This window comes from Mobula hypostoma, chromosome 9 (assembly GCF_963921235.1).
Source record: "Mobula hypostoma chromosome 9, sMobHyp1.1, whole genome shotgun sequence".
Lineage (NCBI taxonomy): Eukaryota > Metazoa > Chordata > Chondrichthyes > Myliobatiformes > Myliobatidae > Mobula > Mobula hypostoma.
The window spans coordinates 22,580,897-22,603,269 of NC_086105.1; the positions used below are offsets into that span (position 1 = coordinate 22,580,897).

Consider the following 22,373-nt stretch of genomic DNA (forward strand, 5'->3'; position numbering starts at 1 on the left):
ACTGCTGAGGGACCTTACTTTTCTGTCCATCCCCTAACCACAAAATGTACATAGATCGAATGGTCTGGCACATGATATCCTTTTAACTATTCTGGGCTTGAGGGAAGGTGAGAGGTCTCAAGATTATTTTATATTGTATGTTTTAAAATTTGCAGAACTATGGTGAAAATAAATATAAAAATCTAGCTTGATATTAGCCTAGACAAATGGTAAGAGAAAGAATCCTTTGGGATAGATCCAATGCCATTTTTGACTGACCATTGTAGTTACTTTAAAGAAGAATTACAAGAAAGATCAATAAACTAGTTAGCCAATCATCTGTTTGATTTGATTTGGTCAATGTATACTTATTTAAAGTCACCCTGTTGCTTTATAATCATATTGTTTGATGTCGAATATAGCATTTTTCAGAAATCTCTTCCCCAATATAGGTTGCTGTCAGGTCTATGAAAGCTGGAGCATGCCTTTCACTTTAAATGTAAGCAATAAAAATTGTATTTTAATCTCTGTGTAGGGAGGGTTTTCTGATTATCCCCGTTTAGGTATGAATTTAATGTCATCAACTCCAGCAGTGATGTACAGGTTCTGAAGCAATGGTTTTTGCAATAGCAAATGTCCCACCCAGTTTTTTTTTCTCAGACGTTACTCCGAAAATTCATTTTACAGGAAAGTACTTGTTCTGTCCAGTTGTGCGTACTGCCGTTTGGTCTGATTGCCCAAATTACAATAAATTCAAAGTTTTAGCTTACAGCAGTTTTATTTTCTCATGATTCTCACCATCATTACTTTGTCTTTCAATCACCTGAAACAAAGACTTGAATGAAAGTTATACAGGAACATATCTCTCCCACAATTTTTTTTCCTTCTTGATGTTGATAAAGAATGTGTGAGTAAATCCTTTAGGGAACCAGGGTAGAAATTATCTACAATTTTCAAAATCAAAAAGTCAATGATTCAATTAAATTGTACAATAAAGCATAAAATCAATCTTTACTCTCAGGCAAGAACTGAATTTTAAAACCTGTTAATGCTGTCTTTTAACAAGGACATAACAGATGAGCTTAATATGTGTGATAAACTATTTATTGCATTTCATAATGCCATTATCTGTCATTAGTACTGATTACACACATCTAGAACTATAATACACATTTTATTGTCTGTTTAAACAGACACATTGAATGATGGAATGCTATAATACAGGAAAAAAATGTTTTTCACACCTTGTAATTCCATGGCAGTGCCAGTGACAACATAGTTTAGTACCTTAAAAAGGAGCTGATCATTATTTTTTTACATTACATTACAACCATCACTGCTGTTCAGTTCATTACCCAATGGAGGAACAATTCATTACTTATCCACTAGTCAGGGTTTTATTAAGTTTTATACTTTAGAAACTCCAAAATGAAAGTATGATTACCAACAGATTTAAACAAGTGCTGATGTTGATAGGCTAATCTCATTTCTATTCAGTCCCTGTCCAATGAAGAAGCCGACTGTAGTTCTAAGAAACTCTAGTAATGTGCACAAAATTTTAATTTCAGTCCATACAACTACAATGAATTCAACCAAAGCATCTATATGTCTATAAAACAGTATACTCACATGATTTTATATCATTGATGTCTCTTACAGACAAAAACTTGGTCCAATAAAACCTGATAACTCCCTGTTGTTAGTGGTAGTCTAGTTTCCTTTTAAGTCCTATGTTTGGTCCTTTACTTTATTCAACAGTGAGGGCCTTGAACGCAGAACAACAGCTGTTACAGATATCAGTCATGACTTTTAACTTTTTGAGAATTCAAGGCATGAACACAGTACACAGTAATGGAAAGTATCAAAATTAGTTTACCTCAAAAAAGATAAATAAACAAATAGGCATAAACCACCAATACATAAATTGATGTTTGTTGTGCTACAGCTAAAAGATACCATATATATAAAGGACCACAGTCCCCATCAGCATATGATAGAAGCAAGGATAAATGAGCTTTAATTTTGCCACACAGTATGCCATATAAGTATGCACCAAAATTCAAGCAATAAATACATACATTATTTTAAAGCCTTACAATAGCTATGCAAAGCAGATGCAAGAAAGCAGGTTTGCTAATATTAGCAAGCAATGGTATAAAATAGAGTAAAAAATACATGAAATGCATCAAAGCAAAGCTTGCTTAAAAAAGTCTGGTTATTTATGGGTCCACCAACATTTTTTTACATAATTATGCACAATTATCAAAATACAGACAGAGCATATCAGAAAACCCCAATAAACCTAAAACCTATTGTAAGCATTTGCAGAGTTTTGGAGGTTCTTCTGGTAAAATGTGCAAGCAGCTATTTTTAATCGTACTCGTACAAAATCCATGCAAAATTCTACAGGTATATGCAATCTGTGGCTAAGACTTTTTTTTCCAAAAGACGTGTGACTGAGGTATGCATGCTACCAGCACTGTACACTCAGATCTCTTTCCAGATGAATTCACAATGCATTCTTACTTCTGGTCCAACTGAGTAGTTTAACACATGCACTTCAAAACATTATCTCCCTTTCTATAAATCCAAACATTAGTGTCCTACAAATGTTTGAAGACAACCTATTAGAAATCTTTCTCCCCCATATTGGTAACATAAGCCTTCCATTGACCATGAACTATAGACAAGCATAGTGAGAGTAACAGTTAACTGTGATACTCGCAAATAATACAATCTGCCACAATTGTTCTGGTGTGTTATGCAGAGGTAGAAGCTTTCAGAAAACCTTTAGGGTGAGTGGAAGAACCCTACTGAAAGCAGTTGTGTCCTTTTATTTGGTGTGATAGATGACTGTGTATGTCTAAAGTCTACTTGCTGACTCCAGCAAATAATAAATGATGAGCTTGGTTTGCAGGAACCAGCTCCTTCACGTGGAACTGGCAAGTATGTTAAACTCTAGCAGCCACGTCCTGTCAAAAACTGTTTGTAAAGCAATAACCATAATCAGGTTATGAGGTCCCTTGGTTGGGGGGGGAAATGTAAGGTATTTCACAGAATTGGCACACAAAGTGAAATGCAACATTTTGAGTTAATAAGTATAAGTGTTAAGCAATTTTTTGTATCTTTTTAAAAACTACATCACAATGCATCATGAAACATCTTAGGAAAACTTTTTTTATGCATTGTTAGGTATAGCAGACACTTTAAGCCTTAACATCACATATACGCAGAGGCAGAAATTTGTGTAACTTTGGTTTGATAGAAATGGAAATGTCTGGTATAATGACTATTAAACACTATGATTTGAAATGAGTATAAAAATTGCTTTCGTTTTTTTTAAACTCTGCCAGATCATTTGAAATCAAAAGTGAAAATAATTTTTTGGCTTCACTAGTTTTTCAATGTTTGGTTACTACAGTTATTTTTAAGTGAAATCTGAAAACTCTTCTCGACGAACAAAACATGAAAAAAGACGAACGTGCAAGACATAAGTTTTACGAAACATTACAAAGCCACCAGTATAAACTGTTGTCTGTACAGGAAAAAATGCAAATGAAGCCTAGTGAGTTTGTCAGCACTATATTCTCAACTGCATTGCTAGTCTCTAAATGTATATTTGAAGTGAGAAATGAAAACACCTATATAAATTACGTAGTTGCATCAAGTACATATAATTTGTTTTGGTCAAAGATGCACATTTAGCTGGTTCCACTATAACTTCCTTCTTCACATCACTGTTATTTGCCAACAAAATTTTTTTTGAACTCAGCAGATCACACATCTGACTTCATATTGTCATATCAAATACTTTCTTTCCTTAGGGTTAAATAAAAGAATCCCAGAGATCATCGGAAAACAGCAGGTAGTTCACATAAATGTTCCTTTGTACTAATTAAAGTTACAGAAGGCGGGCCATTGAAATGGTTGTTTCTGTCATTGAGCTATTGGCCATTGTCAGGGTTGACTTTGGTTTTAGCTGTTGCCTTTGAAAATGTTTACAGGTAGACAAGGATTAAATACAAGGAGGTAAAGAGAACTGTTGTAGAGTATGCAGAAAAGCATAATTTCCATATGGTACTCACACAGATGATCAAACTTTTTTTAAGCATTTAAGATTGCACTTTACATTTCAACACTAACAGCACAGACTGGAAGCCTGAGGTCATCGTTTCCTCAGAAATCCACAACAGTCTAATTACTGTGGTTTTGTAATATCTAACTACAAACATAATAGTTGGTGGCACCAACACAAACCCTAATCTGTCCCCAAAGTTCAACTAGTTACAGGCAGTGATTCTACTTTTTTGTTACTACTGTGCAAATTAAAATCAACAACAACTTGAACTGGATCAGCAAATTATCTAATTTTAGCTACTGAATACTAAAAATTCACACTTAATGAAGCTAACACTATTTTTGGCAGTATAAGAGGCCATTGACTTTCTATATAGCTGACATCCCGATATTCGGTCAATCCATCAACCAATAAGAGCTAGGTAACAATTTCATATGGATAAGCCATCACAGAGAGGAAAGTTTATCAGAAACGTATTTTTTGCAATCCAATTTTCTATGTTCTGGAAAAATACAAGCAATTTCCAATGCTTGCCATTCCATGGTATTTAGTGGCAATCACAGATAGTTCCATCAGGCTGTTTCCTTGTCTCATGCTCAATAAATAGTCACAGTAAGAGTCTGCCAAATATCCAATGACATGGAGTGGTTATGGAGGTCTGTAATATGACCCTGCAGTTGAAATATCTGAAGTTCCTTTTATTCTAGGTCTTCAGATGAAGGTTCTTCTTCAATATCTCTGTCCTCTTCTATCTCTGGACTGTGATTGGCTGTCGTTACCAAGGACATTGGACCCTCATCTTCCTCTGCATTCATTGGTTCTTCTTTGACATGAATGGGTTGTCTGTGTAAGTTTGAAAGTAAAGAAAAATGGTTAGTGAAGATTACCAATAGAAATAAAACATAGTACTATTGAGCCTAAAATACTGCACTGTTTTTTTTTAAAGTACATTTATATTCCTTATGCAGAAATACTTCTAGGAGTTTATTACAGTCAGCAGATGATTATTTCTTGAAAAAGCTACATCATCAATTAAATCACTGCATGTGTCAAATGCTGTAAAATATCTGATTTTATCCCCTGAAGTTTACCTTTTTTTTCTCCCAAAAATAAATCAGAAAGGTCACAGTGATCTGAAAAAGCTATAAAAGTTCACTTATGGCACATGACGAAAAATGCCATATCATAAATAATCTAGACTTTTTTTCATACCCTACCCCTCCAGCAAGAGAAGACCTGCTTTTTTTTTTATCTTGTTAATAGAAACTGCAGTCTCTCATTAATATGCAGGGCTGGTGTGGTGCTTCTCAAGAGGAATACCTGCAGCAAGGCTTCACCATTAATCAACTTCAGCCCAGCAGTTCAGCGAGACATGATGATACATGTTTTTAACTCTAAATTAATGAATATCTTTACCAACTGTCAATAAATGAAGAAAAACACTGGTGAGGAACACAAGTTGAGGTGGGAAATTTCCAAACATAACAGAATGATGAGGAAGTGGGTAACTAACAAGAATAATAATGCTGTCACCCACAAACAAGGCTTAACATGATCCAGGCCCTACTCAAGGAAAGGGTTGTGCTGCAATGATAAATCTGCCAAAACCTAATTATTTTTGACACATTAGATGCATCAGGGACTCACAGTGAAAAAATTTCCTTATCAAGTACTTTTGCATTAGAAAGTGACTGAACCTGCCAGCCATCTCTTGGGCTACATTCTTCGATGAAAGGAGTAACTTTGAATTTTAAAAGGTACAGATCGCTTTAATATTCACAGCAAAATAACTTATTATTCAAACCTTATTGGTAAGCCATACAGTTTTGTTATTTATTATTTAAACAGATAATTTATGCAATTTTAATAGTCATCACAATCAGAGCAAAATCAGAAGGAAAAAAAATGAATACTGGAACCAGGAAATGCTGGGACTGGAAGGCTTTTCTTTATAAGGTCAGTGCATTTGCATACTGATTGGATGAACAAACATATCACCCTATTTAAAATCACACAAAATAAATATTAAAATTAACCAGAAATATCCTATAAAAACAACTTACTTTTCAGTCCAGAAAATAAATCTGTTAGGTGAGGCTGAATTTTATTTCTGTCCAATTTAAAACTTTTTGATACACAAAAATAAATCAGAAATATTCTTTATTATGAGACTGCATAATATTCTTAAAGTTATATTATTGTAATATACGCATTTATTTTTGAGTAAAATGTTTATTAGTATTTCCTTTACTGGAAAAAAATTAGGAGATTTCTCTGGTTAAACTGCAACATAATGAACCAAGCACTCACTTTAATAAGAAGCAATCCATTTCATTAGGAATGAATAGCAATAAATAGGAGTTTCTTAAATATTTCAAATTTAAAATGAATCATTTGGTTCAGAAGTGGGTTTCACTCAGGATGACAGATAATATCCCAGGAGCTCAATGACAAAGAAAGCCTTCTTAAAATACTGTCATTCTTATTTATCATATTGTTAAAGAAAATCTCCAAATAAGGGATACAAAAATTTAAAGAGAGATAAATGAGTCAAGAGAACACTGGGTTGCTATGGTCATAAAACACAGCCAAACCTTTCAACAATATGAAAAGCATAGCTTGCAGCTTTAATTTACATTAATTACATATCAATAGTATGCTAAAAATGTTTTTAAAAAAAAGAAGAATTATGAGAGCTTACATTCAGTTTGCACAGTATTGGAGAGCAAAATGACTCATGCAGTATTTACCAAGTGACTTTATGAAGCCACAACTACAGCATATGCCTATTGCAAAACCATTACAATTTTACTCACAATGGCCCTAGTTTACTTGAGCATTAGTGTAATATTATTACAGTACAAGCAATTGTGCAGACCATTCAGCAGGTGTAAATAACTGTGTATCTTAATGAAATAAAATGATTTGTCAGTCTTAATAATCGCACCCACAATAATAGCATTTAACCTATGGGAATGCTTATTCCTTTTCTTACACATCAAAGGCATTCTTTGAATTGGTCAGCATGTCCAGTAAAAAAGATGAAACGAAGATTGCTGAAGCATTTAAAAGATCCTGTAAATGCCATGGTTGAAAGTAAATTAACATAAAAAGATTTTCTCCTCCAAGGCAGCTATCAATCTCTGGTGAATATCATTCATGACATATTATTTGGTAATGGTTGCAACAAAGGACATGCAACAATATATTGATTGCAAAATTGCCTAAATGCATCCAGACCCAAAGTATGCCATATCACAAGATGCCAACAGTTTGAGGTAAATCAACATAAATAGATTTTTTATAACAGGAATATTAATTAGCTAAACATGTTAAACTTCCACACTTCTTTCATTATGTATTTAACTTCAAAATGTCAAAGGGATGTCTTTTAGCAAAATAGCTGAGCGTTCAGGCTTGACAGATATCAAATTATTTTATATCTGGTCACTTCTGACTATGAAACAGTGTATGATGGTGAAAGGAGGTACTGTATCTCTGTCCTGGAAACTCTGCATGATCTGCATAACATGAAAGTCCAGTTGAATTATCTTAAGACAACCTTAACTCTGTCACTGGTGCAGATTAATAAGGATCCAGACCTTTCTTCTACCCAACTGAAGATCTGTGTCAAATAGTATTCTAGACTGTCTTGTTGGGGCAATATAAAATGTCACCAATATTTAAAAGAGTATGTTTGTATACTTTTATAATATCAAAATCAATGTCTTACATCCTTGTAGAACATAAAATAATCTTACTGCAAAATGAAAATATCAATCCCAAATCTACACCAACCAATAAAATTTTAGGATGTTAGTGTGTAATTTATTTTACTGGTGTACTGATATCTTAATTCAGTTGTTTAATATCGCTGCTAAAATTTTAAAAACTAATATTTTCAATCAATGCATTAAGATGTCTTACACTAGTATCACATGGGAACAATTTAAGAATATATAGCTTTCTTATGAAAACCCACCTTTTCAGTGTACGGTAAATTATGTCCCCCCATTAGTATGGTTCTTCTTTGAACCACATATTTATACATGTATTGAATGTCCTGCTGATTCATTAAATATTTTTGTTTCGACAAGAACATGGATGGCATCATCAGGGAATCAAGCTGGAAGGCGTCACTGACCTCAGTGGTGGAGGGGACTGAATTAGCATTCAATTGAAATAAATTGCCAAAGTACCCTTGGTTAAATGCTTTATCTATGGTGTTGTTAATTCAGTTCCCTCACATGGTCAGTTTCTGTAATGCCATTAGGATTCATAATTTAAACATTTAGTGGGAAAAGTCAGACCCAGAGGAAATGACATTAAATTAACTAACTTTGATTATTTTTAAGAAGTAATACTCGTAATGTTTTCTTGGTGGAAGCTGATGATAATATATCCACGAAGGTTTTGAACAATCCTAATTATTCATACTTATTCCAAGCATGAAAACTGAAATTATATTCATAATTATATATTAAATAACTGAAATTATGATAGTATTTATATATTGATCTCTGTTTATTTCATAATATATTTTTAAAATTATTAGATCTTTTGGCAATCGGTGAACTATTTTTTGAAACATCTATCAGTAAACATTAAGTAACACACCACCGGTTTTCTTTTAGTTCTGATGTTGGAAGCTTAACAAATAAAGTATCATCTGGCAAGGAGTAGCAATATACTTTTCACTTTTTTACTAGTACTTTTATAGATATAGCTATAAGCAACTTGAAATAAAAACATAATAAAATTGACACATTATAGTCATCCCAACAAAGCAGAAAATGCTTATAATCTAGGTATTTCATTGTTCTAAAGCATAATGGTGGTGGGTGGGGGGGGCGGAGGAAGAGAGAGAGAGAGAGAGAGATATTAGCTTTATTTGTCACCTGTATGATATATCTACACATACAATGAAATGTACCAGTTGCGTCAAATCAAATCAGTGAGAATTGTGCTGGTCAGTGCCTGCAAGTGTCACCACGCTTCTGGCCCTAACATAGAAAGCCTACATCTAACTAACCCTAACCATATGTCCTTGGAATGTGGGAGGAAACCAGAGCACCTGAAGGAAAATGTACAAACTCCTTACAGATAGCAGCGGGAATTGAACCGTTATCAGTGATCACCGGTGTTGTAAAGCAATTGTGCTAACCACTATGCTACATGCTGCCCCATAATTATCCCCATAAATATCATTAGAAGTTTATATAAGATTGCACTGCTTTCTAGTTTTTTTCATGACTTGTAGATCAAGCCGAAATCTCTACTTTTCCAAGAGTAAAGCTCAGAGTGAAACACAGACACTCACTTCTTCATCTGCTGGAACATTTGCAGTCAAATTTGACAGGGGCCTAGATCTAATCAGTGGCTTTACGCCACTAATAGGAGGAGAAATGGGCATCTGCCTGAGGGTACACTCTTAAACTACCTTAACATAATTCATTATATTCTCTATATTGCTCATTTAGTATTTCTTTTTGATAATAGAGTGAAATAAGTTATTTAAAGTGCAGATTACTTTTAGTTTTAAAATGATTTAGAAATATTTTAATTGCTTCTGATAGAAAGAATAAAATTTGCAGTTGTGCCAACTAAAAGACTGAATTGTCATTATAATCCATTCCTTTTAATTACCTTTAATGATTCAAACTTATTACTAACATAGGTGTTGTAATCTTCAGAGCATGTGGAAAAATTGCCAGTATCTAATTTTTGATATTGGAATATGCTTAATAACTGATAATAACTCTCACTTTCCTACTCAGCTTACTGCTTGGTTTATCAGATAACACTTCCAAGGTCTTGTTTAAAAAATATAAACTGCTACAAAAATACTTATTTTGTCATATGTTCTTCCCCAGGTTCACAAAATATTCAGACTTTTACTGGTACAACGAATGGAACAAGTGTATGACTGTGGGTTCAAACTTGAATACATGTAAAGAAAATTGATAGAGTGTTGCTTTGAGAATATGCTGAATTGCTGGAAGGTCATTCTCCTGTTTAGATGAAGTATCTCATAGTACCTTGGCCCTTTCAACACTAGTTGGTAACAAGAGAAGCTAACGAGTTGAGATACCTTGCTGTGGACACATTAGAATATGAGGCATTTTAAAACTTTAGTAGTGCGTCATGACATGCATTAGTTTTCTTTTCTCTCTTGCTGTTTGTCCCAAACGTCTACTGCTTGAAACGATCCAACTAAACACCTTATTCAGCTAGTGCTGAATATCAGTGCTGGCTAGTCACTGATATTTTCCTGTCCATTTATTTTCCATGAGTGCTTGGCTTCTAAATTGCTATGAGTGAGAGATCAAAATGGCCTGATACTTCCACTAGCACCATAGAAACCATAGTAAAACCATAGAAACTACAGCACAGAAACAGGCCTTTTGGCCCTTCTTGGCTGTGCCGAACCATTTTCTGCCTAGTCCCACTGACCTGCACACAGACCATATCCCTCCATACACCTCCCATCCATGTATCTGTCCAACTTATTCTTAAATGTTAAAAAAGAACCCGCATTTACCACCTCGTCTGGCAGCTCATTCCATACTACCACCACTCTCTATGTGAAGAAGCCCCCCCCCCAATGTTCCCTTTAAACTTTTCCCCCCTCACCCTTAACCCATGTCCTCTGGTTTTTTTCTCCCCTTGCCTCAGTGGAAAAAGCCTGTTTGCATTCACTCTATCTATACCCATCGTAATTTTATATACTTCTATCAAATCTCCCCTCATTCTTCTACGCTCCAGGGAATAAAGTCCTAACCTATTCAACCTTTCTCTGTAACTGAGTTTCTCAAGTCCTGGCAACATCCTTGTAAACCTTCTCTGCACTCTTCCAACCTTATTTATATCCTTCCTGTAACTTGGTGACCAAAACTGAACACAATACTCCAGATTCAGCCTCACCAATGCCTTATACAACCTCATCATAATATTCCAGCTCTTATACTCAATACTTTGATTAATAAAGGCCAATGTACCAAAAGCTCTCTTTACGACCCTATCTACCTGTGACACCACTTTTAGGGAATTTTGTATCTGTGTTCCCAGATCCCTCTGTTCCACTGCACTCCTCAGTGCCTTACCAGTAACCCTGTATGTTCTACCTTGGTTTGTCCTTCCAACGTGCAATACCTCACACTTGTCTGTATTAAACTCCATCTGCCATTTTTCAGCCCATTTTTCCAGCTGGTCCAAGTCCCTCTGCAGGCTCTGAAAACCTTCCTCACTGTCTACTACACCTCCAATCTTTGTATCATCAGCAAATTTGCTGATCCAATTTACCACATTATCATCCAGATCATTGATATAGTTGACAAATAACAATGGACCCAGCACTGATCCCTGTGGCACACCACTAATCACAGGCCTCCACTCGGAGAAGCAATTCTCTACTACCACTCGTTGGCTTCTTCCATTGAGACAATGTCTAATCCAATTTACCACCTCTCCATGTATACCTAGCGACTGAAATTTCCTAACTAACCTCCCATGCGGGACCTTGTCAAAGGCCTGACTGAAGTCCATGTAGACAATATCCACTGCCTTCCCTTCATCCACTTTCCTGGTAACCTCCTCGAAAAACTCCAATAGATTGGTCAAACATGACCTACCACACACAAAGCCATGTTGACTCTCCCTAATAAGTCCCTGTCTATCCAAAAGCTTGTAGATTCTGTCTCTTAGTACTCCCTCCAATAACTTACCTACTACCGATGTTAAACTTACTGGCCTATAATTTCGCGGATTACTTTTCGATCCTTTTTTAAACAACGGAACAACATGAGCCACTTTCCAATCCTCCGGCACCTCACCTGCAGACAGCGACATTTTAAATATTTCTGCCAGGGCCCCTGCAATTTCAACACTAGTCTCCTTCAAGGTCCGAGAGAACACCCTGTCAGGTCCCGGGGATTTATGCACTTTAATTTTCCTCAAGACAGCAAGGACCTTCTCCTTTTCGATCTGTACAGTTTCCATGATCTCATTACTTGTTTTCCTTAATTCCATAGACCTCATGCCAGTTTCCTTAGTAAATACAGACGCAAAAATCCTATTTAAGATCTCCCCCATTTCCTTTGGTTCCGCACATAGCCAACCACTCTGATCTTCAAGAGGACCAATTTTATCCCTTACAATCCTTTTGCTCTTAATATGCCTGTAAAAGCTCTTTGGATTATCCTTCACTTTGACTGCTAAGGCAACCTCATGTCTTCTTTTAGCCCTCCTGATTTCTTTCTTAAGTATTTTCCTGCACTTCTTATACTCCTCAAGCACCTTATTTACTCCCTGCTTCCTATACATGTCATACAACTCCCTCTTCTTCTTTATCAGAGTTGCAATATCCCTTGAGAACCAAGGTTCCTTATTCCTATCCACCTGACTGTGTCAACAGAATGAGCGCCAATGTACCATATCAACCAATCAAATCAACTGGCCTAGAGTCTGAACCAAAGAGTAGACACCCTAATGAATTTGATGTCAAACAGAGTTTAGAGGAATCAGAGGGTGGTAGTGGAGGGTTGTTAATCAGATTGGAGGCGCGGAACTAGAGGCATGCTACAGGGGTTGGTTCTGGCTCTCCTGTTGATCTTCAGAGAGCATAGAACACTTCAGCATAGTACAGGCCCTTCAGCCCACAGTATTGTGCTGTCCTTATAACTTACTAAGGATCAAACTGACCCTTCCCTCCTACATAGCCCTCTCTTTTTTCTATTATCCAGGTGTCCGCCTAATCAATTATATAAATAATTTGGATAAGCATATTGTTAGCTTGGTTAGGAATACTGTGGATGTCACCAAACTGGAAGCATATTGGGAGATTTTTAAAAAAGTTATCTGAGATTACACCAGGATCTAGATCACATGATGCTGGTGAGGTAGTAATGGGGGGCAAAGAAATGGCATATGAACTTAATAGGTACTTTGCATCTGTCTTCACTGTGGAAAACACCAGCAGTAGAGGTCCGTGAGTGTCAGGGAGTAGGAGTGAGTGCCTTTGCTATTACAAAGGAAAAAGTGCTAGGCAAACTCAAAGGTCTTAAGGTGGATAAGTCATGTGGACCAGATGGAGTACATCCCAGAGTCCTGAGAGAGGTTGCTGAAGAGATAATAGGTGCATTGGTCATGATCTTTCAAGAATTACGTGATTCTGGCATGGTCCTGGAGGACTGGAAGATCACTCCACTCTTTAAGAAGGTAGGAAGGCAAAAGAAAGGAAATTATTGGCCAGTTAGCCTAACCTCAGTGGTTGGGAAAGTGTTGGGAGTCTATTGTATTAAGGATGAGGTTTCAGGGCACTTGGAGACTAACGTCAGCATGGTTTCTGTAAAGGGAAACCTTGCTTGACAAATCTGTTAGAGTTTTTTGAGGAAATAACAAGCAGGGTGGACAAAGGAGAGGCATTTACTTGGATTTTCAGAAGGCGTTTGATTAGGTACCAGAAAATGACGCAGCTTAATAAGATAAAATCCTATGTTTTTACAGGAAAGATACAGGCAGGGATAGTGGAATGGCTGACAGGCATGAGGAGTGAGTGGGAATAAAAGGGGTCTTTTTCTGTTTGGCTGCTGGTGACTAGTGGTGTTCCTCAGGGGTCAGTATTAGAAACGCTACTTTTCGTATTATTTGTCAGTGATTTAGATAATGAAATTGATGACTTTGTAGCAAATTTTGCAGATGGTGGAGGGGCAGGTAGTGCTAAGGAAACAGTGCAATTGCAGCAGGATCTAGACAAATTGGAAGAAAGGGCAAAAAATTGGCAGATAGAATAGTGTTGGGAAATATATGATAATACATTCTGGTAAAAAGGAACAATAGTGTGGACTATTATCTAAATGCAGAGAAGGTTCAAACATCAGAGGTGCAGAGCGACTTAGAAGTCCTCGTGCAAGACTCCTAGAAGGTTAATTTATAGGTTGAGCCTGTGGTAAGAAGGGCAAATGTAATGTTGGCATTTATTTCAAGGCGAATAGAATAGAAAAGCAAGGAGATAATGCTGAGCCTTTATAAGACTTTAGTCAGGCCGCACTTGGAGTATCATCAACAGCTTTAGGTCCCGTATCTCTGAAAGAATGTGTTGCCATTGGAGAGAGTCCAGAGGAGGTTCACAAGAATGATTCCAGGAATGAAGGGGTTAACATATGAGGAGCGTTTGGCAGCTTTGGGCCTATACTCACCAGAATTTAGGAGAATGCACGGGGGTCTCATTGAAACCTGCTGAATATTGAAAGGACTAGATGGGGTGGATGTAGAGAGCACGTTTCCTCTGGTGGGGATACCCAGTACAGCCTCAAAACTGAGGGGCACCATTTTAGAAGAGAGGTAAGAAGGATTTTTTTTTTTTGGCCAGCGAGTAGTGAATCTGGGAAATGCTCTGCCACAGACTGCGGTGGAGGCCAAGTCCGTAGGTATATTTAAGGCAGAAGTTGATAGTTTCCTGATTAGGGAGATCAGGGAATCAAAGGATGTGGCAAGAAGGCAGGAGTATGGGTTTGAGTGGGATCTGGGATCAGCCATGATGAAATGGTAGAGCAGACTTAATGGGAGGAATGGCCTAATTCTGCTCCTATGTCTTATGGTCTAAATGGGAAAGTGGGCCAATACATATTAGATGGAATTTAATTGGGATAAGTGTTGTATTTTGGGAAGCTAAACCAAAGGAGGACTTGCACAGCAAATAGCAGGGTTCTGAGGAGTACCAGAGAACAGAAATATTTGAGAATTTAGTTCATCTTGCTGTACAAATGATGTCATTGAGCTGGAAAGGATGTGCATAAACATTCACAATGACGTTACTGGAACAGGAGGGGTTGAGTTATAGGGAGAGACTGAAAATCTGGGGCTTTTTCCTTAGAGCTCAGGAGGTGGAGGGGTGACCTTTTGAGGTATATAAAATCATGAAAGTCAAGGATAAGGTAAACAGTTAAAGACTATTTCCAAGGACGGAGGAGTTTAAAAATAGGGACATGGTTTTAAGGTGAGAGGGAAAAGATTTACTAGAGATCTGAGAGGGAGGTTTATTTCTTTACGCAGGAGTGACAAGTAATTGGATAAGGTGGCAGAGGAAATTGAATGGGCAAGCACAATTAAACATTTAAAAGATACTAGACAGGTTCATAGATAGGAAATGTTTACAGTGGCCAAACACAAGCATCTCACATTAGTTCAGGCAACTTGGACCACATGGATGGGCTGGGCCACAAGGATTGACTCCATGCTGTACAACTTTATGATGTTATTCGAGGAGAAGAAACATTGCATTGAGTATTATAACAGAGAAATACCAGAAAAAATCCATAACAATTAAAAAGTGAAGGCATTAAACTGCATACTTCTCGAAGTTGTTTCTAGTAGCAAAAATGTTGCTTAACAGTAATTTGGATTTTCCATGCTGCTTAAAAGCTTATTTCAATTGAAAGAAACAAGTTCTAATATTCCACGGTGATTTTATTTTGTGCAGGTGCAGGATTCAGTGCCTTCTAATGCATTGCAAATCCAATGCAAGTAATGAGTAAACCAATGGCATTCAACTTTAAGGAAGGTAGATTATCTTGGGCAGCAATGTGCACTGCCTACGAGTGCAATTATGTTGTGTCTCTGTATTGATGTTTGTTTTTCATCACTACTTTTAACAGTAAATTTTGATTAAAAGAGGCATTGATACTATATATAGTGAGAGTCTTGTTTCCAGGGTTGAATTGTCAAGCAATAGAGAGCTTATGCTTAAGGTGAGAAAGAGAAGACTTAAGTGAATTTACAAGGCAAGGTTTTACAGAGAAAGCGAGTACCTGGAACACATTGCCATTGGAGGTAGTGGAAGCAGATCAATAGCAACATTTAAAAGGTGTTTATAGACAGGCACGTGAACAGGCAGGGGATAGAGGGGTATAAACTATGTGCAGGCAGAGGGTTTTAGTTTTAAATGGTATCTTAGATGGCAGAGACATCATGGGTAAAAGTTCTGGTCCTGTGCTGGAAAGTATTCACTTTCTTTTCATAATCATTGCCTCAATTAATAGTCCACAATATCTGAGTGCAATATTTGGCTACAGATCTGAACACATAAATAAAGCAAACAGTACTAAGAAAATACTGCATTGTTAGTTCTATCACTATTAAAGAATGGGGGAGCAGCATCTTGTATTCTGTCTAGGCAGCCTCCAACCTAATGGTATTACCATCAATTTCTCCAACTTCTTGTAATTTTTCCCACTTCCCTTTCCCTCTTCTTCAGTTCCTCAATCTGGCCTCTTACCTCTTCTCCTCACCTGCCTATCACATCCCCCTGGTGCCCCTCATCCTTCCCTCTCTCCTATGGTCCACTCTCCTATCCTTCTTCTCCAGCCCTTTACCTTTTCCACCTACAGTATCTCCTGCCAGCTTCACCCCTCTCCCCCACCCACTTATCTTCACCTGTCACCTTGTATTCCTCCCCTCCTCCCACCTTTTTATTCTGGATTTTTCTCCCTTCCTTTCCAGTCCTGACGCAGGGTCTTGTCCCAAAATGTCGACTGTTTATTCATTCCCATAGTTGCTGCCTGACCTGCTAAGTTTCTCCAGCATTTTGTAAATTCTGCTAATGGTTAAGTTACTGGAATGATATCTTGAAACCCAAATATCATCATGCCAATTATGGAATTTAAACTTATAATAGATCGTTATAAATGCCCATCTGTTTCACTGCTGTCCTATTGAAAATAAATCTGTTATCCTTGCCCTTCTGGACTTCAGATCCACTATTTACTACTCCCTCAGACAGCCTAGACAGTCGTCTACTTCAAGAAGGAAATAGGCTGCAATAAAATTTGATCTGAACGTAGATTCCCATAGTCAGTAATTTAAAAAAAAATGAAACTCTATCTGACTGCTGTGTGGGCATATAAAACCCCAATGAAACATCAACTATCCTCTGGCAGGACTCACTTTGGCCCGAAACATCAACTGTACTCTTTTCCATAGAAGGTACATGGCCTGCTGAGTTCGTCTAGCATTTTGTTTGTGTTGCTTGGATTTCCAGCGTTTGCAGATTTTCTCGTTTGTGATTTGATTAACTATCCTCGTCTCCTTTTGGGCAATATCACCAAAGACCAGTTTAATTCATCATTTGCAGCACACACAAAATGCAGATCAGGCTGCATCTGCGGAAATGAATAAACAGTCGATGTTTTGGGCCGAGACCCTTCTTCATTTACTGCTTTTGTGTGCTAATAGGTGGATGCATTTTCCAAGATACCTTTACTTCAAAAGAAATCCAATGGAGGCAATGCAATACACAGTGATTTAATATGTAATGGCTCTATTCTCTTCCTCATTACTCCAACTGAGATATGTCACTAGGGGGTTTCCACCACTGAAACTACACCTCAAATTTTATGGATTGTTTTAGCGTAATTATGGTAAAACAGCAACTACTAAAGGAGATAATTAGTATCACTCCTCTTTAAGGAATATTCTTATTTTCTGCTCATTTTTGGAACTCAGAGAGTTATTAATTGATTCATCCAATAATGATTAGCTATTGAAACACTGAAGCCAATTAGTTTTATTTCATCAGCACTTGGAATGTTATTGAAAATTAAAAGCTATCTTTAAGCAACTATAGGAAGCTACAAATTAATCTTGGGTCTGCCCTCAAGATTTCAAATCATATTCAATACTTAGATGTAGTAGGGTTGTTGGTGCAGGGGATAATTGGGCCAGAATTTACAAACATAATCTAATTCCAATTTAAAGTCAACTTTATTTTTAATATTTCCATTTTAAACTCCTTTGCCCATATTTATATCGGAAATGGCCAATGTAAATTGTCATTTTGTAATTAAATACTGTATACCCTCCAGTGGACATAGGAATTTATAATAGAAAACTTGACAGGAATTCTGTGCAAATACAAGATTTTTATTGTAGATAGTATACAGAAAAATAACCAATGGTTAGGTGAATATGAATGCACACATTTCCACAAAACCATGTCAGTATACTCAGATCAACTAACATTACTTGATTATTCCACGTTCAACTTTGTTAGATGTTGAATTTCATTCAGTATATTGCCTTGGGTTGCTTCAATCATGGCACTTAGCTAAAATGAGATCCTGCTAACCACTTAATTACTAAAAATATTACATTCAAGATCCCAAAATATTTTCTTTTTTCTTATTATCTAAATGTTAGAGTAAGGAATGCTTCATTAGGAGAAACATTAAAAATGAGAACATGGAAAGTTTAAGCAGTTGCCTTTGAACCTTACTGCAGCTACATTGCTTATTAGGGTTGATTGTAAGGGTACAAAAGATCAATTAGCGTGATAGAACTGTTACTATGAACTCTTCCATGTGCATGTAGCTTAAATGATAAATCACAGATGAACTGGAAATTTTAAGAGTTCATATTGAATATCATAACAATTAAAGTCAGTAAAAGCACTAGAAGGGAGATGCCTCCAAAAAACAAATTGTTTTGTTGCGATGCCTTCAGTGTTTCATAGCAAGAGGATTCGAGTACAGGAGCAGGGAGGTACTACTGCAGTTGTACAAGGCCTTGGTGAGACCACACCTGGAGTATTGTGTGCAGTTTTGGTCCCCTAATCTGAGGAAAGACATCCTTGCCATAGAGGGAGTACAAAGAAGGTTCACCAGATTGATTCCTGGGATGGCAGGACTTTCATATGATGAAAGACTGGATTGACTAGGCTTATACTCGTTGGAATTTAGAAGACTGAGGGGGGATCTTATTGAAACGTATAAAATCCTAAAGCGATTGGACAGGCTAGATGCAGGAAGATTGTTCCCGATGTTGGGGAAGTCCAGAATGAGTGGTCACAGTTTGAGGATAAAGGGGAAGCCTTTTAGGACCGAGATCAGGAAAAACTTCTTCACACAGAGTGGTGAATCTGTGGAATTCTCTGCCACAGGAAACAGTTGAGGCCGGTTCATTGGCTATATTTAAGAGGGAGTTAGATATGGCCCTTGTGGCTACGGGGGTCAGGTGGTATGGAGGGAAGGCTGGGGTGGGGTTCTGAGTTGGATGATCAGCCATGATCATAATAAATGGCGGTGCAGGCTTGAAGGGCCGAATGGCCTACTCCTGCACCTATTTTCTATGTCTATGTTTCTATGTTTAATGTAATCATGGAAACATGCTACTATATTTGTCTTGAATTCTTTGGCTGGATATTTTAATTTTGTGATTAATAGACTTTAAAAAGTTATTCATTCCCATAAAATGGGGTCTAGTTTTTGTCTGACATGCACAAAACAATCATCCTATCAGGGTTGTCTGCTCCAATGTCCATATTTGCTTGATTTGAAAGTAAGTGGCAATCTGTTAGCACTACAGGAGTATCCCAATGCACCTTATTAGTCTGTTCGCATCAACTTCAAACTGGCTCTACATCAGGCCAGCACCCATTTAGTTCTGGGTGTGAAGGGAAAGCCATGAATACGATATACTTACAGAGACATAGTAGGAAGAGAAAGCATGAGCAAAGAAAAGCGAGGCCAAGAGTACGCCTGTAATTCTGAATTCAATATTTCTTTAAAATAAAGTACTTGACTGCCTTTTGAGCAGTCTTCAGTTGTTCTTTCAGGATTGCTAATTAGGCTGCTCCACATACATAGCACACACAAGCATCAATCAGAATTTTGCCATGGAGTTGAGTAACAGGTACAGAGCTTTAAAAACAATCTTACATCTGTTTCAACTAGAGGGATCACTCAGTTTGGTTAAAAATAAAAGCTGCCATGCAGACTCCCATTTTCTGGTGCTTCCTTTTCTCAGGAGTAACTCAAGTGCCTTCAGTAAAATTTCCCAAGGGAAGATTAAGTGCTGTCAACTCCATTCAAAAACAGTATATTCAGAAATATACTGTTTTTGCAAATTATCAAGCAGATATTTTCAGAATAACTTTTTTCATCATAATAATATTTCTGTCAGAAACTTTATTTTAAGAAATGAAATGAAAACACCAGGCAGGAAAGTCCGAATCCACGCTTCTCTTCAAGATAGAGTGGATTTTATTTAATTTGAGCCGATTTAAGTTTTGCCAGAATCTAAACTGCCATTAGGACACAGCACTGCTTGGTGTTTGAGTATAGTTGCATAATGATTCACAACTCTGGGCATATTCTCTACTGGGATTAAGGATATAACTACTAGTAGGTAATGGGAATTACATGCAAATCACATTTAAAAAGAGTGGGCGTAATTAAACAATATGTCACAAGAAAGAGTCAAAATTTAGAAAGATACTCTGGAGAGTTACAATGGTGACTCAGACCATTAAGAAATTACAAGGGCATGGGCATAGATGGCTCAGTTATCTATGTATTCGGCCAGCATATTAAAAAGATGGATTAGATATAGCCAAAAGCCACAAACAAGATCCTGCTCAACACTGCGTCTGTGTCACCTGATACCTGTTGAAAACAGAATGGTATCAAGTGTCCAGACCATCTGGCAGAATGCCTCATTGCCAGGCCTCACCAACAGGCACCAAGACCTTGTCTGTCTGGCAGTGCGATCGGCCCTCCCAGTCAGGTCCTTACCTCATGCCCAGAGCGTCACTCCCACAGCACACTGCCTGTGGGATGACTGTAATGGGGAAAAGACAGCAGTTCACCTCTTTGCGGACTGCAGGCCTGCAAAGCAGTTGTGGAGAAAAGTGAAAGGGCCTGTGTTGTGGTTCATCCCGAGCAGCTGCATGGCAGAGGACTTCCTGATCTATGGGCTGTTCCCAAGGACACACACGGAGGCAATCACCAAGTGCTGCTGGCAGATCAGGAACTCAGTGAAAGTCGCCCAAAACCTGTCGGTCTGCCAACACCTCGAGATGTCCGTGGAGGAATGCTACCAAATGGCACATTCCAGCCTTCAGGAGTATGTGCTGAAGGATACATTGAAGTTTGGTGCAGACACCACAAGGGCTCGGTGGGGAAGAATCACGGGTAAGGTTCTCCTACTGGACAGGGAGGGGCCAGGTTGGAGGAGGAAGTCCTTTAGTTATTATTGTAGCAGTATACCACCCCTGAGCACCACATGAGAGGCAGAGTACTATTGATGTATATGAATGCAATAGAAAAGTCCAGAAAGCATTGATCAAAGTAAATTTATTATCAAAGTATATTTACTTTATGTCACCATATACCCTGAGATTCAATTTCCTGCGGCATACTCAATAAATCCAATAACCATAATAGAATCAATGAAATACCACAACAACAGGGTAGAAAACCGGTCTGCCAAAGACAACAAACTGTGTAAATACAAAAGAAAGAAAAAAGTAAATAATAATAATAATAATAATAATAATAAATAGATAACTAATATCGAGATGAAGAATCCTTGAAAGTGAGTCCATAGGTTGTGGAAACAGTTTAGTGATAGGGCAAGTAAAGTTGAGTGAAGTTATTCCTTCTGCTGAAAGAGCCTGATGGCTGATGGGTAATAACTGTTCCAGAACCTGGTGATGTGGGTCTTGAGGACTATGAATGCAAAGAATGAAAAGACATTCAACAGTTTATTCTTGTATTATTTTTATTATGATTTAAAGTTTATTTTTATTAAAACAAGTGGTTTTAAAAATCTCCTTATGTGTTTTCAAGTGCCTTATGGCTAGACAACCATCGCTACCAAATACCTGGAAGGTATCACCAAGTTTAGGGTTCAGCTGCCTAAAAATGCACAGCTATGAGGATTGGGAGCAGTTTAGAACTTGACAAAGGAGAAGAAGAAGAATGATTAAGGTGGTTAAAATTAGAACATAACTGTAAACTTCCAGGGAGTATAACAATTGAGTGTAAAAGCTTTGTCAAATATTCAAAGGAAAAAAATTTTTCTCAATGTTTCTTAATTGTACATATGATTTTGTGTTCTATCGCTGAGCAGCAGTGAACCATCTGATTGGCCTATCAGAGTTCTCTTTGGGAACTAGTTGACTTGATCAGCATTTCTGATCTGGCTATTGTTCACGATTGCACTTAATAAAAAAAAAAATTCTAGTTTTCAGATGACACAAGCCTGTGGGTGGTGGAATCTGAGCTATCAGGAGGGTGCAAAGATGCTCTAGTGCAATTTGAACAAGTTGGGAGATACAGCAAATGCACATTGGGTGCAGTACGCCTTGGAGAAATGTTACTCTATGTACATTGATTCTAGTAACAGAAGAATAGACCATTAACTGAATGGTGATGAATAAGGCAAGGAGGAGGTAGAATAGGATCTGTTGACCCTTGTTCACAGGTCACTGAAAACAAGCATTCAGGTGGAGTCAACATTTAGGAAGGTAAATGCCACATTG

General features: G+C 37.3%; 1 protein-coding gene across 8 annotated transcripts in view; it reads right to left on the bottom strand.

The window, feature by feature from the left end:
* Positions 1–810: 810 nt before the first annotated feature.
* Positions 811–22,373, bottom strand: part of foxp2 (forkhead box P2) — a 762,934-nt gene continuing 741,371 nt past the window's right edge. For all 8 annotated transcript variants that reach the window (XM_063057872.1, XM_063057869.1, XM_063057875.1 and 5 more), the window contains one exon: positions 811–4,900. In XM_063057872.1, coding sequence (XP_062913942.1) covers positions 4,756–4,900 — 145 coding nt within the window. In that variant the 3' untranslated portion in view covers positions 811–4,755. The remainder of the gene's footprint in view (positions 4,901–22,373) is intronic.